The sequence below is a fragment of the Alosa pseudoharengus genome, unplaced genomic scaffold (genome assembly GCF_046254945.1).
Source record: "Alosa pseudoharengus isolate Yale_2024_CS ecotype anadromous, Long Island Sound unplaced genomic scaffold, YU_APseudo_1.1 YU_APseudo_1.1_scf_20, whole genome shotgun sequence".
Classification (NCBI taxonomy): Eukaryota; Metazoa; Chordata; class Actinopteri; order Clupeiformes; family Clupeidae; genus Alosa; species Alosa pseudoharengus.
Genome location: NW_027468664.1, coordinates 31,239,914 through 31,255,749, shown reverse-complemented (window position 1 = coordinate 31,255,749; position 15,836 = coordinate 31,239,914). Strand labels below are relative to the sequence as shown.

General features: G+C 46.5%; 1 protein-coding gene across 1 annotated transcript in view; it reads left to right on the top strand.

Annotated features, from left to right (window-relative positions):
- Positions 1–15,584, top strand: part of slc41a2b (solute carrier family 41 member 2b) — a 36,405-nt gene extending 20,821 nt beyond the window's left edge. Inside the window, exons 10-11 of the mRNA XM_076297098.1 lie at positions 2,106–2,254; positions 13,871–15,584. Coding sequence (XP_076153213.1) covers positions 2,106–2,254; positions 13,871–14,056 — 335 coding nt within the window. The 3' untranslated portion in view covers positions 14,057–15,584. The remainder of the gene's footprint in view (positions 1–2,105; positions 2,255–13,870) is intronic.
- Positions 15,585–15,836: the final 252 nt, after the last annotated feature.

The window sequence follows — 15,836 nt, the reverse complement described above, 5'->3', positions numbered from 1 at the left end:
CACCGCACACTCATCATCACAACCCATGAGTCAGCCAGGGAGCTAATTTGTATTTATACTAAAACCCATCGCTTCTAATTACTGTACAACGAACTGCCAGGGCTAAGGCCTGTGATGAAGATAGAAGTGGATAATTGAGGCTGTGTGAAGGGATCAGGGCTCATCTGCTTTGGCATCGACCTCTCAGAGGCCTGGGTACTCTGGACCATCGACCTCTCAGAGGCCTGGGCACTCTGGACCTTAACAGGGTAGGGTGGGGTGGCGGGGTGGACATGTCTGTTTCACATGGCTGTGAAGACAAAAGGTAAAGAGCAGTCAGGAGTGACTCTCAGTGGAGACTAGAAGGTTTCAGATATCCTCCAGAGAGGGGAGTCCCTAATTGGAAGCTTGAGAGAGCCGAGTGATCCCACAGCCTCTGTCTCTTTCAGCACTGCACACACACACACACACACACACACACACACACACACGCTCTCACTGTATCCGTAATGCACACAGTAAATCATACACTCGTGGGCTTCAGTCTATCAGCAAGCAGGCCCATAGCAGAGGCAGTGGCAGAACCATCCATTACAGCAGCAGCCCTCTCTCTCTCTCCCTCTCTCTCTCCCTCCCTCTCTTTCTCCCTCTCCCTCTCTCCATAATCACACGAGGATGGGGTTTGGACCTCGCCCCCATTCTCCTCAAACTCTCTCTCTATCTCTCTTTCTCTCTCGCTTTTTCTGTCTCCTTCATTCTCTTTCCCACTCACTCAATTACTCTCTCTCTCACACACACACATTCTCTCTCTCTCTCTCTCTCTCTCTCTCTCTCTCTCTCTCTTGTTCTGTTGATGTGTTTGTCTTTTCTCTATTCAAAATGCTTTTCATGCATGAAGTGCACTCGGTGTAAATGTTGCCAAAACTGACGTTTGCAAATACAAACCAGAAGCAAACAAATGGAAGTGTAATTTGCGATCGTCATTATTGTGTGTGTGTCTCTATACTGTAGTTATCCAACTATCTATCGGTAAACATTTGAAGAGTTCGGTTCCAAAAACGCTATATCCACTATTTTAATGAAATGAATTTTAGCAAAGTCCTTTTAGGCAAGTCCCTCCACTCGGCGGCCATATACCAACGTTTTATGGGCACTCATCGGGCACAGTCTTTGGGTCGAACTGCGTGTGCGCAAGGCTTCACGACACCAATCTTGCTCCAGCGGCGAGATCACAACACATGATTGGCACGATGTCTTCACAACACACCATATGATTGGCTCAATGTATTCACATCACACCACATGATTGGCTCAATGTATTCACATGTCGACGTTTTGCCGAGGAAGGGGTGTGATATGTGTAGACAACGGCCATATTGGCATTACAAACTAGCCCCATGCATTTCTATGGAGGATTTTTTGAGTGCTGTGTCTCCTCATTAGAAAGTCTCTGATTTTAGTAAGTAAGTAATTTCAGTATAACTGTATTTGGGTATTGGTATTTGATTTATCTTTACCCAATCAAAACAACACAACTGCAATTTGATTGATATTACCTGAAATACACATTTAAATAGCCTGACTTTTTAATGTTTTTAAAAATGGAGATATAGCGTTTTGGCACCAAACTCTTCATGTGTTCTCTGTCTCAGCCTGACCTCTTTTTCCCCCCCTTTTTAAATACAGCCCTCTCCTAACAAAGTCCTCTCATCCACCAACTGTCTTTTATTCACTCCCTTTTTTCTCTCCTCTTTCTTCCTCTCTTCCTCCTCTTCTCTCACTCTGTCTCTCTGATTTCCTGCCTGTATCAGGTGTTGTCATGCATTAGGGTGCAGTTATGTAACGGTGAGAATGCTGGGAAATGAGTGTTAAGCCTTTTGTCCCCTTTCTCTCTCCATGCTCCCTCTCTCTCTCTTTTCTATCTTTTCTTTTCTCTTCTTTTCTTTTCTCTTTTCTTTTCATTTCTCTTCTCTAATTTTCTTTTCATTTCTCTTCTCTTCCTTTCTCTCTCTCAAATTCAAATTCTGATGTACAGTATATAACACAACAAAATAAAAACGATCAAGAAAATAGAAATATTTGTAAAATATTTATATCTCTCTCGCTCTCTGTCCTCTCTTCCTCAGGAGCCAATCACCGCTCTGCCCAGGTGCTTCTCTCGCTGGTCATCCCAGGTCACCTAATCTTCCTCTACACCATCCACCTGATGAAGAGCGGCCACACCACGCTCACGCCCATCTTCACCATTGTCTACCTGGCCGCCGCCCTTCTCCAGGTGAGCTTTACACCTGCCACTGATGCCATTGGGGCAATGCTAGGTTCAGACTGCGGTTTTTTCCCCCACAATTTCGTCGTAGCCAACAAATATCCAGCGCTGGTGCTAAATATGAGGGTCAAGGACGACACTGAAGGAGGAACGGGTCTTGTAGTGTAGAATACTCAATGACCAGTGATGTGTGGCTAGCGATGTCCCAGGTCAAGCATGGCAGTATTTTTGGGGGGATTTTCCCACCATGTGTCCCAAAGTCAAATTGTAACATGGTCAAATTGTGACAATCTTTTTGGAAGACAATTACCACCAGAAACAGGCATAAGATTGATGAGCCACACCGCTTGAGGTATGCAGCTGCTGTACTCCCAGAATGCACTCTGGCTTCAAAGTAAGAGTTTGAGCTCTGAGTACTGAACAGCACGGTTCTAAATTAACTTTTTTGATCACCAGCCAATGTGGCTGGTAACTTTCTAAAGTTACTAGCCAATCAGAATTTCTATTAGCCAATTTTTTTCCGGTGAAAATAAGAGAATTATGAGTTTATGAGATGAGTGTCACTGAATGCATTTGGTCATTTTATTAACATTGTTGCCATGAATACATACCACAAAATATACACAGAAAGTGCAAACACTTCATTTCATGTTTGGGATCTCATATATCTATTTCTCTATCGATATCCTCATCCCCTGCTTTATTTATTTTCTCGCCCCCATAAGTCTGTCCCAGTATTTAGTTTAATCTTAACTTAATAAAAAGGAGATATCAATTATCATCAGCTAGAACCTGCCACTCGTTTTCTCTCCCTCTCCTGCACACTCAGACGCATTATCAATTAAATGGAGTAGCATAGGGCCTATGTTCAAGTTGGATCTTTAAAAAGAGGACCCGAAAAGTATCATCTTTATGTAACATGCTGTAGGTGACATTGTATACTTTCTCTAACAAGAGTGAAAAACAGTTTGCAGTACAGCTACTATTTATTGGCTAAATGTTGGTCCCTCCTCTGTCTCTTGGTGCCCTACGTACAGTGCGTGATGCGTGTGGTGGTGGTGATAACTGATCGGGCAACTTTTTAAAACTGAAAATTTTCGCCTAAGCTCCTCACGTTCCATCTTCAGCTAACTCAATAGGCAATAAAATAAACGATCGAGCTGCTTCAGGTTTTGCGGCCTCCGTTACATGACATCAGCCCCCCACAAAGGAAATAGGTAAACACAATGCGTTAATTGCGTTAATATTTCGTAATGCATGTATTTGTGTTATGTACATGTGTTAGGTACTTTTTACTTTACTTTACTTTCCTGGCTAACTCCGTCCTCTTTCAGTCTATGCTCCCTGCTCTGGCTCCGTTCGCTCTTCTAATTCTTTGTGTTTTCTGGTAGACACTCCGTTCGTTTCCATGGTCTCTCGCGCTGGTTTCACTGCAAACTGCGTGCAGCCGACGTAGCATTACAACACAGTGGTCATGGGAAATGTAGGAAGTACTGCCGGGGGATATATGACCGAAAACAGAGCCTTATGTATCATGCATGTAATGCCTCATGCATCACCGGCCAAACTGGCTAGTAAGGTTTTATTAACACCCGCCAAAATGAATTTTAACCCGCATTTGGCGGGTTGGTGGGTGTTAATTTAGAACCCTGCTGAACAGATCTGTTTTGTCCAGCACACTTTCCTCGAGCTTTTGCCAGGCTCAGTACATCAAAGGCGGCTGTCGAATGTCTGGTATTTGACTGATTGACATTCCCGATGGACTTTTTCACACAGATAGTGTTGCTGTCATTTTTGTTCTCTGATCGCACCATTGGCATATGCAAGCGGGCCAAGTGTTGACAGGTCGGTGGGATGATTTGCTGAGGGTAAATAGTTATTTCTAGTGTACTCCAGCAGGAAGGGAAGGGTAAGAGCTTTGCAAACGACGGCTCATTTGTGTTTGTATTTAATTTATTTTGTATGTGTATGAATTAGTGTGCATGCGTTTTTGTACCGTTTTTCTCCTATTTATGAGTTTGTTTCACTCTTTTTGTGTGTGTGCATTCAATATATTTTTGAGCATCTCAAATATATATATTTTATGAATATGACTACTGGCCACTGGTGTGTGTGTGTGTGTGTGTGTGCGTGCGCGCGCGCTCAGGATCCCAGGGGTGTGGGCCTGTGTAGAGAGTGTGTGGGAGTGCGGATGAGTGTTTTCTCTGTGCTGGCGGATGGTCATTAGAGCCCATTAAGAGGGTCTGGATGGGAAGGCATCAGTAAGCTCATTCACTGCAGCAGGGAGCCAAGGCACGCCACCACCGGCAGGAATGCAGCATAGTTTAGCGTGTGTGTGTGTGCGTGTGTCTACAGATGCAGTAGCCATGGGGATAAAATAATAAACAAATATCGATCCTGCATGCCACACACACACACACACACACACACACACACACACACACACACACACACAGAGCGAGAGAGTCTTGAGTCCTGAAAGAAAGAGGCAGATAGAGTGCAAAAAAGCCGGGTCTTCTTGGATATGATACGATTAGAAGCTGCTTTGCGCCTTTGCTCACTTCTTATCCCTTGCTCCCCATCTTTTAGTTTACCACAAACACACACACACACACACACTTCCTTTTCTCTTGGTCAGGTTTTGTGGTGTGTCAGGCTCCAGCTCTGTGCTGGATTAATGTCCTAATCAGAGTTGTGTCATGCATGGTCAGGCCATCTCTCCAGCTCTCCCTCCAGTTCACTCCCCACCTCCATCACTGCCACTGCCATCTTCTCCTCTCTCTCTCTCTCTCTCTCTCTCTCTCTCTCTCTCTCTCTCTCTCTCTCTCTCTCTCTCTCGTCCCTTCAGGGTGGGAGAGGTGAAGGGTGAGGTTGGTGAGGGTTTGTGAAGGGTGGTCACGTGTCTTTGGAGTTAAAGAGCGTGTTTGCTTTCCCCCAGAGTGGTGTCAGTTGTCAGCAGATGGCACTTTGTGCCGTGTGCTAGCTAAGTCATTGTGCACTCATTGTGTGTGTATGTGTGTGTGCGCGCTCATGAGTGAGTATTGTTCTATATGGTAGACAGCAGCAGGGCGTGCACCAGGGACATGTGTCTGAGTGTGTGTATGTGTGTGTGTGTGTGTTTACATGTAGGAGGTCCCCTATAGTTTGAGACCTGAGGCCAGATGTGTTTGTCTGCTGTCTGCGTAGGCAGGTAGTTATACACAGCAGGTTAACGGCCAAGGAAAGCAAGACATAAAGTGTGTGTGTGTGTGTGTCTGTGAGCATCCTTTGTTACAGGTAGCAGCCAACACTGTTTTGGTCTGGCACTAGTGCAACACCCGTGAGCATCATTGTCTATGTTTGGAATAGCAGCCAACTGTAGCTAGGAGGTATCTCTAGGGGAAGTGTGTGTGGTGTGTGTGTGTTTGTGTGTGTGTGTGTGTTTGTGTGTGTCTGTGAGTGTGCATGTGGTTACATATGGCTGCCAACAGCAGGTTGGAGCTGCACCAGAGACACGTGCCTTAGTGTGTGTGTGTGTGTGTGTGTGTGTGTGTGTGTGTGTGTGTGTGTGTGTGTGTGTGTGTGTGTGTGTGTGTGTGTGTGTGTGTGTGTGTGTGTGTGTGTGTGTGTGTGTGTGTGTTTAGATGTAGAAGGGCTCCTACAGTTTTGAGAATTTGGGCCAGTAATGTGGAAGGAGGGAACACAAACTTAAAAACTCTTTTTGTGTGTGTGTTTGTAAGTGTGGGAACTGGCGGTAATGCACAGGAATTGGCTGTAACACATTGACACATTGACTAAGATTTACTATAAATAGCATTTCCTCAGTCTATGTACTACCTTGCAGTTGAGAACTGTGGTTACAAGATGCCTGTAATGAGATATAAGCTATGGATTAATAATAAGCATTAGAGCTCACCGATGTGGGTTTTTCTATGATCCTGATGCCGATCTTTAGCTGATCCTGATGCCGATCTTTAGAAATCAGTGCAGCCGATTGCCGATATATGATGCATTTTTTTTTTGCCTAATATGTTTGTCCAGTTATTATTTTTTCTATAATGATTCTATAATTATATTATCAGAATCCGCTTTATTGGCCAGGTTTGCGTAAACAAACAGGAATATGACTCCGGTTAATCTTTGTTCTCAAAGTACAACACTCACTTAACATATAAGAATAAAAAATAATATAATACATTTAAAAAAAAAACATAAAAAGAGTAAAAAGAATAAAAACAGAACAGTAAGAATAGAATGAAGGGCAGTAAAATATGGCTATGTATGAGAATAAATACAGTATGTACATTTGCAAATAAATAAATAGACACTCTGGGTGATCTAGGTTCTCCACAGTCTTTTTAGGGATAAGCTCCAGGTGGTTCTGACTGCACCACTGGACCAGCTGTTCCACCTCCTGCCTGTAAGCAGACTCATCACCATCCTGGATCAAACCAATGACGGTGGTGTCATCTGCAAACTTCAGGAGTTTTACAGATGGGCTCTTTGAGGTTATTCTATGCACATCACATTGTAATACATTAAGGGTTGAAGGTTGATTGACAGCACCCCGCACACAGCCTCCAAAGGACATAAGTTCTCCGGTACCAAAAACAGAATTGTTAACATTGGAGCTTATCAATACTACGTTCTTAAATAATTTATCCCCGGAACGCATTACTGGGTTTCGGTACCGCTGGTTGGTGCAACTAGTTGAAAGCTCCCAATCAATATGTAGTTCCAAAGTAGTCTAAGGTTATTCACACACCATCTCGTATCGAACCAATTAGATATAGGGCTTTGAAAGAATTTAAGCCTTGCTGTTTGCTCCCAGTAGTTACAACATTGTCACGGTAGAGTGGGCAGCGTTGTGTGTGTTTCCCAGCAACAACACTGGGCTGCTCGCAGATGCGTCTGCCTGTTAATCGTCATGCTCGGGCATTGACCAGTGCCTATTGTTAAAACAATGGCAAAAAAAACGGCCTAATGAATCAGTCTCTACAACACATCAGGTATGTCTGTCCAAAACATTAGGATGTAGTGTGTGTGTATGTGTGTGTGTGCGCGTGTGTGCGCGTGTGTGCATGTGTGTGTGTGTGTGTGTGTTTGTATGAATATTTAGATTAGCGCTAGAGCTAGCAGCAGTTTGCATTTGCATCAGGGACATGTCCGTGGTGACCAGGAACTGTGCCAGGAAAACTCTTCTGCGGTCTTCTCTCTCCCACCCCCCTCTCCCTCGACACACACACACACACACACACACACACAAACAGTCTCATGCTCACAGACAGACAGACAGAGATGGCAGCCCACAGTAGCAAAAACATGGCGCCACACAGGTGCCAGTATGTTTGTTTCTCTTCCGTGTTTAGTCTGTGGACTGCTGGTCACACTGTACGTGGCCGCAGTGCCAAAAGACTATCTGTCTGTCTGTCTGTCTGTCTGTCTGTCTGAGTCTGTGTTGAGAGATGGGACAGGTTGGGGCCTGCAGTAGCAAGACTGTGCCAGTAAGGAGTGTTCCTGTGTTGTGTGCTGGTAGGTGCATGTGTGTATGTGTAGGTGGTTGGGCAGAAGGTAGCAGTCTGCTATAAGTGTGTGTGTGTTTATGTGTGTGTGTGTGCGCATGTGCTAGTAATGCACCAGCGAATCCATTTCAGACATTTTTGTGCACAATTTCCATAATTGCTTCTCTCTCTCTCTCTCTCTCTTTCTCTCTCTCTCTCTCTCTCTCTCTCTCTCTCTCTCTCTGGCTTGCACGTTGCCTCTGTCTGCAGAGAAGCGCAATTACTTTCCTCCGCAAGCCCGGACTCACCGACACCATCGAATCAGGCCTGCTAATTACTGTGTAATCAACTCTGCAAGCACGAAGAGAGAGTGAAAGAAAGGAAACGAGAGAGAAAGAAAGCAAGAGAGCGAAGATAGGGAAGAGAGAGAGAGAGAATGAAAGAGAATGAGAGAGAATGAGAGGGATGAAGAAGGATTGATTGCACTGAGGGAAGAACTGAGGAGAGAGAAGGACTGGAGAAGGGAAGAGCAGATGGAGAGAAACGGCAGTAGAAATGGCAGATGCATTGCAGTGTTTACACGATGGGGAAGCAAACCTCCTGTAGTGGTCCTGTATGGGTTAGCCAAACAGGCAAGTGAATTCTCTATTGCCCCCGCCCCCCCTCCCCTATTGGGGTCCCAGAAGGTGTACCTCCGTCAGGCTGTCAGCAGTAACCACAGTGCAGTAGTTAAAAGTAGCTAAACCTGTAATTCACCGCAGATTTGGCCTTAGTCGCATAGATTTTCCTTTAAATTAATTCATTTTTGCAGGGGCTTTCATGCAAAATGGATGACGAGAGGTGCAGTACCACGTCAAGAAGATAACGTTGAAAGCTTTCAAATATTAAATATTATTAAATATTAAATACCCCCCCCCCCCTGGTCCATGCTTGAATTGTGTGTCTGGTGTGTGTTTAGCCATCAGCATACCTTCACAGTCTAGCACACACAGTGACCCATCCTCACACTCAGACACCATGTTCCTTACAGTGACCTTTCACCCTCGACATCCGACCCCTCAAGGGCCCGGAATGTTCTAGGTGCTCGGAAGAGAGTGCTTGTGTTAGGTACACAAACATTCGGGGGCCCAGACGTAGCTATGCTGTTAACCTGCGGCCAGCGCAAGGCTTGGGGATTCCCCAAGGGCCCCTGATGATGGACCCACGGGGTCTCCTGTGCCCCTAAGCAGGGGCCCCTGCGAGGAGGGACAAAAGGAGCAGTGTTTCATCAAAGCGCAGGGACTCTGGCTGAGTGGCAGGGGCCACACAAAGAGAGAGGAGGGAGTGTGACCTCACATCTGTAGACACTTGCACGTACGTACACACACACACACACACACACACACACTGTACATGTATACTTCCTTCTGGGACCCCATGTGTCACACACACACCCAAACACAAAAAGGCGTAACTGCAGAAATATTGATGCATTTCCACTGACATGGAAACCACTCTGTTAACACACACACACTCTCTCACACACACACACACATACACACACACACACACACACACACTCACAGAGAGCGCTATATTTTCACAGACTTGGCACAGTCCCATACAGGCTCCCAGAGTTTCATGGACATGGAAGCACACCCATGTGAACATGGCCCCACAGATATACCCGTACTTTCAAAGAAAGATAAATACTTTCATACAGACACACACACACACACACACACACACACACACACACACACACACAGAATGATATGTTGTCCTGTTGAGCTTGGAAGTTTATGGTATGTGTATGTTTCCCTGTAGAGTGGTGCAGTGTGTGTGTGTGTGTGTGTGAGAGAGAGAGAGAGAGAGAGAGAGAGAGAGAGAGAGAGAGAGAGAGAGAGAGAGAGAGAGAGAGAGAGAGAGAGAGAGAGAGAGAGAGAGAGAGAGAGAGAGAGAGAGAGAGAGAGAGAGAGAGAGAGAGAGAGAGAGAGAGAGAGAGAGAGAGAGAGACTGTGTGACGAAACTAGAAAGTGAGAGAGGAATTAGTGTTAGTGCAAGAGAGTAAACTCTGAGGAAGCTGCCATCTCTCTCTCTCTTACACTCTCTCTCACTCTCTCTCTACTGCACAGAGCACACTGCAGGCCTTTGAGCAGACCTACATCAATTATGCATTTTTCAGAGGAAGAGTAAACAGAAGGTGTGTGAGAGAGGGAGAGAGAATGTGTGTGTGTGATGAGTGTCTATGTCTGTTTGTCTGTCTGTCTGTGAGTATGCATTTGAATACGCCAGACAGTTGCCCTGTTAATAACTTTCTCCCATCTGGAGTTGTGGCTAAATCACACTTTTAATAACTTTACTGTCAAACTATATTAGAAATGCTCTCTCTCTCTCTCTCTCTCTCTCTCTCTCTCTCTTTCTCTCTCTCTCTCTCTCTCTCTCTCTCTCTCTCTCTCCCCCTCTCTATCTCTCCATCTACTTGAGTTTCTGGAAAAATCCGTGGGCATGGGGCTGTTTGCTGAGGGAGGACTCCCAGAGCTGCTGCCCCTGTCAGCACCCGGCTCTCCCCTAAACAAGCCAGGAGGCCTTCAGCCTCACAGCCAGACACGCGACACACACACACACACACACACACACACACACACACACACACATACACCATACAGTATATTTCACTCTCGCACATACACACACACACAAATGCACACACACAGTCATACTCACACTCTCACACCTCATTCAATTACTCTCGTCTGCTCTCAACTTTTTCCCAACTCTCAACACACACGCACACACACACACACACACACGCACACACACACACACACACACTCTGTCTTTCTCTCTTTCACCCACACAAACAACCTAACTCATACTCTCACACTTCACTTTTACCCTCTCTCCAGTGCACACACACACACACACACACACACGCGCACGCACGCTCCCCTTGCCCTCCCCCTTAATGTGTTAACACAGGCCATAAAACACATGTGAATGATCCATAAACCCTGTCAGTGCCTCGCTAAGCTCTCTGGCTCCTCCAGCTTGGCCGGCCGGCCGCTCCCAGTCCACTCTCCTCTCCCTTCCTCTCCGCCTCTTTAGCTGATTGACCCGCTAATTTCCCTTCAGAGACGAGAGACTGGCTCACATTCCTCCTCCGGTCGAAAAGCACTGTCGGTTGGTCTCTCCACAAGCGCGTGTGTGTGTGTGTGTGTGTGTGCATGTGTGCGTGTGTGTAAGCTTTAATGGTTTCTACTTAAACTAAAACTCCCAGTTTAAAGGCTACACTTTAAAAAAAGAACTGTCAACTTTATAAGCAGAATTGCTTGTCTGTCCATTTGCAGTTCTTCAGAGGTCAACATGCCCAAGCCCATTAGCGTTTATTACAGGCTTATTTATGAACACATTCAATTACCCCGATGGCCTGTTTGCCTATTTTCAGGTATATGCGCGTCAGCCATCTTGACGGTAGCAAATGTATCCAACAGGTTGTTTTTGGCACAATGTCCCACTGACACTAGCTGTGTTTGTCAAGGCGCTCCACTCCACCTGTGGGCTTCTCCATCCATCTGTGGCTTTGTGGAGGGAAACTCCGTCTTCCTGCTGAACCAGCAGAAAAGCACCTCCCACCGACATGTTTGCTGTCCGCTGCAGTGAAATAAAACGTGTGTCCCCCCCCCCCCCACACACACACACACACACACACACACACACACACACACACACACCCCTCCCGTCCAGAGGAGAGACTGATTAATGATCCTCAGCAGTTTTCATTTCCAAATAAATGAAGCCCTTTCTGCCCCTCTGCTGACTTACACACAGCACACTGGGCCAGACTGTGTGTGTGTGTGTGCGTGTGCGTGTGCGTGTGCGTGTGCGTACTCAGTGTGCTCAGAGTACAGTATGTGCAGGTTTATGTGTGAGGCTGTGTGTATGTATTTGTATATTCCTGCTGTTTGACGTGTGTGAGTGTGTTTACCTGCTGTGTGTGTGCGTGTTCTCTCATCGCTCTGCTCAGCAGGGCTCTGCCTCATGTCCCTCTCGTGTGTGTGTGTGTGTGTGTGTGTGTGTGTGTGTGTGTGTGTGTGTGTGTGTGTGTGTGTGTGTGTTGAAACAGCATGTCATCTCCACCTTCAAAAACGACACCATCAAGAGCCACTCTCACCGCCACTGTCGCCCGCCCTCACACAAAAAGCCTTCATTAGCAGCGAGACAGGACAGACTCTTAGAAGTGTGTACACACACACACACACACACACACACACACAGCCAGCGGCAGGAGATCAAACCTGCCCTTTTAGCCCAAGCAAATTCCTTTTATGTGAAGATTATCTCTTCTCTCTCTGGTTTCCTTTGTCTTGGCCCCGTCTCTTTCACTCTCTTCTCTCTCGCTCTCTCTCTCTCTCTCTCTCTCTCTCTCTCTCTCTCTCTCTCTCTCTCTCTCTCTCCCTCTCCCTCTCCCTCTCCCTCTCCCTCTCTCTCTCTGTCCCTCTCTCTCTCTCTCTCTCTCTCTCTCTCTCTCTCTGTCCCTCTCTCTCATTCTTTTTTCTTTTATTTCTCTCTTTGTGTCTCTGTCCTTTGTTTTTATGGGTGTATCTGTGCAAGTGAAAAAGATCATAAGCAAACTTGATGAGGAGCGGTCCGGCGAGTCCGAGCCTCTGAACGTGGACCATCAGAGGGTTAATGGAGGCCAAGTGACCATAATGAACTGTACTGGTCCGACACTCTGAAGTAGGCACATTAAAGCTTTGAAAACTTTGAATTCAAACGGTTTCATCACAATGAATGAGTTGAAAACGCATCGTTTTGTCACGCAAGGGCCCTGTTCATGTTGCACAGAACTTTTAATGACATGTTGAGTCTGTTAAGAGGCAAAAAAGGCACATGTAGATGATGCCCCCAGACCTAGCATTGTAGCTGACCGGGAGTACTGGCCATTAGCTGCAGCTACTCGGTAGTTCGATAGCACCGATTTTGGTCGTTTTTTTCCCTATCGACAGTACTCTGCGACGTCTAGACGTCTTGAGATCCATGTACAAATTTGCCGGGTTCCTCCTTTAGGAAGAGACATTCACACGGCCACATTAAATGTAGTCTAGTTGTACGTTATACACTTTAAATGTAAATTAAAGAACGGCAACTTGTGCATACTAATGGGATTTAGAATGTTGGTTACGGAACAAAGATCGACAACATGTCCATAGGCCTCACCCTTAGAACCGAAAGGTCTTAATAAACGTTTATGACATAACGCATTTAGACGTTTCAGCACAGGCAAGCCAAACCCCACAAGAGCGTGAGTTCTGGACTGCAGTCTTGTTTGTGAGGGTTGAGATGGTGCAGTCAGTCCGTCCGTCCAACTGTGTTAACTGACGTCAAAGCCTGGAGCCCAGCTGCTGTGTGGAGCCCAGAGCTCTGGGACTGAGAGACGGTTATACTGTAGCCAGGAGCAGGAGGAGCAGGAGCAGGAGGAGCAGCAGGAGCAGGAGGAGGAGGAGAGACAGGAACAGGAGCTGCTGTGTCTTTTATCAGGCACTAGAGAGAGATAGAGATAGAGAGAGAGAGAGAGAGAGAGAGAGAGAGAGATGCAGACGTCCTGCCAAGGTTGTCTCTCTGCAGGATGTCTCTGGCTTTGAGCAGGTGCCCCACTGTGTCTAGGGGGACGTGCGAGTTTGAAGGCTGTGTGTGTATGTGTGAGACAGAGAGAGAACTTTGCGCAACGTAGTGTGTGTGTGTGTGTGTGTGTGTGTGTGTGTGTGTGTGTGTGTGTGTGTGTGTGTGTGTGTGTGTGTGTGTGTGTGTGTGTGTGTGTGTGTGTGCGCGCGTTTGTGTGTGTGTGTGTGTTGTCCTTTCTTTTCTCCCAGTAGATTTGCATACTGGCCAGAGTGGCTCAGGGCTAGTGCCCTCTGAGGGCTGTTTTTGGCTGGATGGGCACATCACATAAAAAGGCAGCAGCAGAAGCAGCATATTACACCACTGTGCTCCACTCATTAATCTCTCTCCCTCTTTCCCTCTCTCTCTTTCTTCCCTCTCTTCCTCCCTTCTTGCACTCCCCCATTCACCATCTCTTCCTCTCTCTCCCTCTTTCTGTCCCCCTTTGCCTTCTTCTCATTCTCCCTTCCCCTCTCTCTCCCTCCCTCTCCTCCCTCTCTCTCAGGTGTTCCTGCTGTTGTGCATCTCTGACTGGATGGTCCACTCCATATGGCGCAGTGGCAAGGACCCGGACAGCTTCTCCATCCCCTACCTGACCGCGCTGGGCGACCTCCTGGGCACCGCCCTGCTCGCCGTCAGCTTTCACTTCCTGTGGGTCATCGGCGACCAGGACAGCGACGTGGGCGACTGATGCCCAATCCTCTCTCCTCTCTTTCTCTCTCTCCATCTCTCTCTCTCTCTGTCACTCACTCGCTCTATCTCTCTCTTTCTCTTTCCTTTGACTAAAGCATTGGAGGAGGCAGGTTTCGTCCGTGCCTGAGCCAATGGCATCACCAGTGGCTCCCTAACCAATCATTGAGCACCGGGAATGTTTTCTGCTTCTCCTATTGGGCGAGGGCAGAGCTACCTACAGTATGTCATATGAGATTACTCGGGCCTTCCCAATGATGAGTTCCCAGACGTTATCAGTCACCCAGGAGGATGTAACCTTCATATATGTGTGTGTGCTTTTTCTAGGGACAATTTTATGGACGGTGTGTTTGTACGCTGGTGTCCTTTCTCGTCTCGTCGAGGAATAGAGTGGAGACGATTGATCCCGTTTGAGCCTGCCAGACTCTTAGTTTAACGGCCAGCCCAAACGTCTTTGCAATGTGCTTCATAAAATGTATGGCTGAGAGGACTGGCGTGGGGATTTTAAATACATGCAGTGGCACGGACGCGCACACACACACACACACACTCACACACACACACACTCACACACACACACACACACACACACACAATCACCGACTAAGGTTCTGGAGCCGTTCCTGATGGCACTGCAGTATCTTGAGCAGTGTTATGACTCTGCAATGGTTGGCTAAATCACACACACACACACACACACACACACACACACACACACACACACACACACTCAAGAGCCCTTCCTTTTGCACCTCAACACGCACACTGGGGTTATCCAGTAGCCTCTGTAATTGCCATAGCCAAGCACTGATTGTCTGTATAATTGCCATACACACACACACACACACACACACACACACACACACACACACACTGTTCAACCCTGTGTTCAGTGCAGAGTAATTTGCTGGTATTGTAGCATCTGTCGGCGGTGCTGTTTGCTGTGCGGCGTGTCCAGGCTGATAACGCCAGTGACTCAGTGGACGGCTGTCCGCTTCGCTGCCTCGCTCTAGCTGCCGCCGCTGCCTTTATCCACTGAGCAGCCAAGGGTGTGTGAAGATCCAAGTGCCAGTGCTGTGACTAGTCTCATTAACATACACACACACACACACACACACACACACAGTTGCCAAACACTAATTCAGTGTCTTTGTAGTCTTTTTGTTGCCTATTATTTCCTTTTCTTTTTTTTCTAAACACAGGTCGCTAAGGTCACGTCCTTAAATGGTACATGTTGTTGAAGCACTTTTTTATACGCTGTAATTCAGATCTGGCATTACGTTTTCTTGTCTGTTTGAAGTCCTCTCAAGATGCCCTTTGTGTGTGTGTGTGTGTGTGCGCATATACGTGTGTATATTTGTGTGGGTTATTTTTTAATATACCCACCAGGCATTTTCTTTTTTTTTCTGTCCGAGACAGTGGCAGCGGTGTCAAGTCCTGCCAGCCAGTCGTTGTTTCTTTGTTCTTTTGTTGTTATTGTTGTTGCTTTTCTACTCACAGAGATGGTTTAATAAAAAATATAACTCCTCTCTCCGTCTCTGCTCCTGCTGACGCCTGGCCACTGCCTGGATACAACCGCATCCATTTATCTTACACACACACAGAGACACACACACACACAGACACGTACTACAACCCCATTTCCAAAAAAGTTGGGATACAAAAACAGAATGATATTCTGCAAACCCTGTAAATCCACATTTAGTTGGGAAAAGAACACATATCAAATGTTAAAACTGACCAATTGTACTATTTTATGAAAAAGATATGCTCATTTTTAA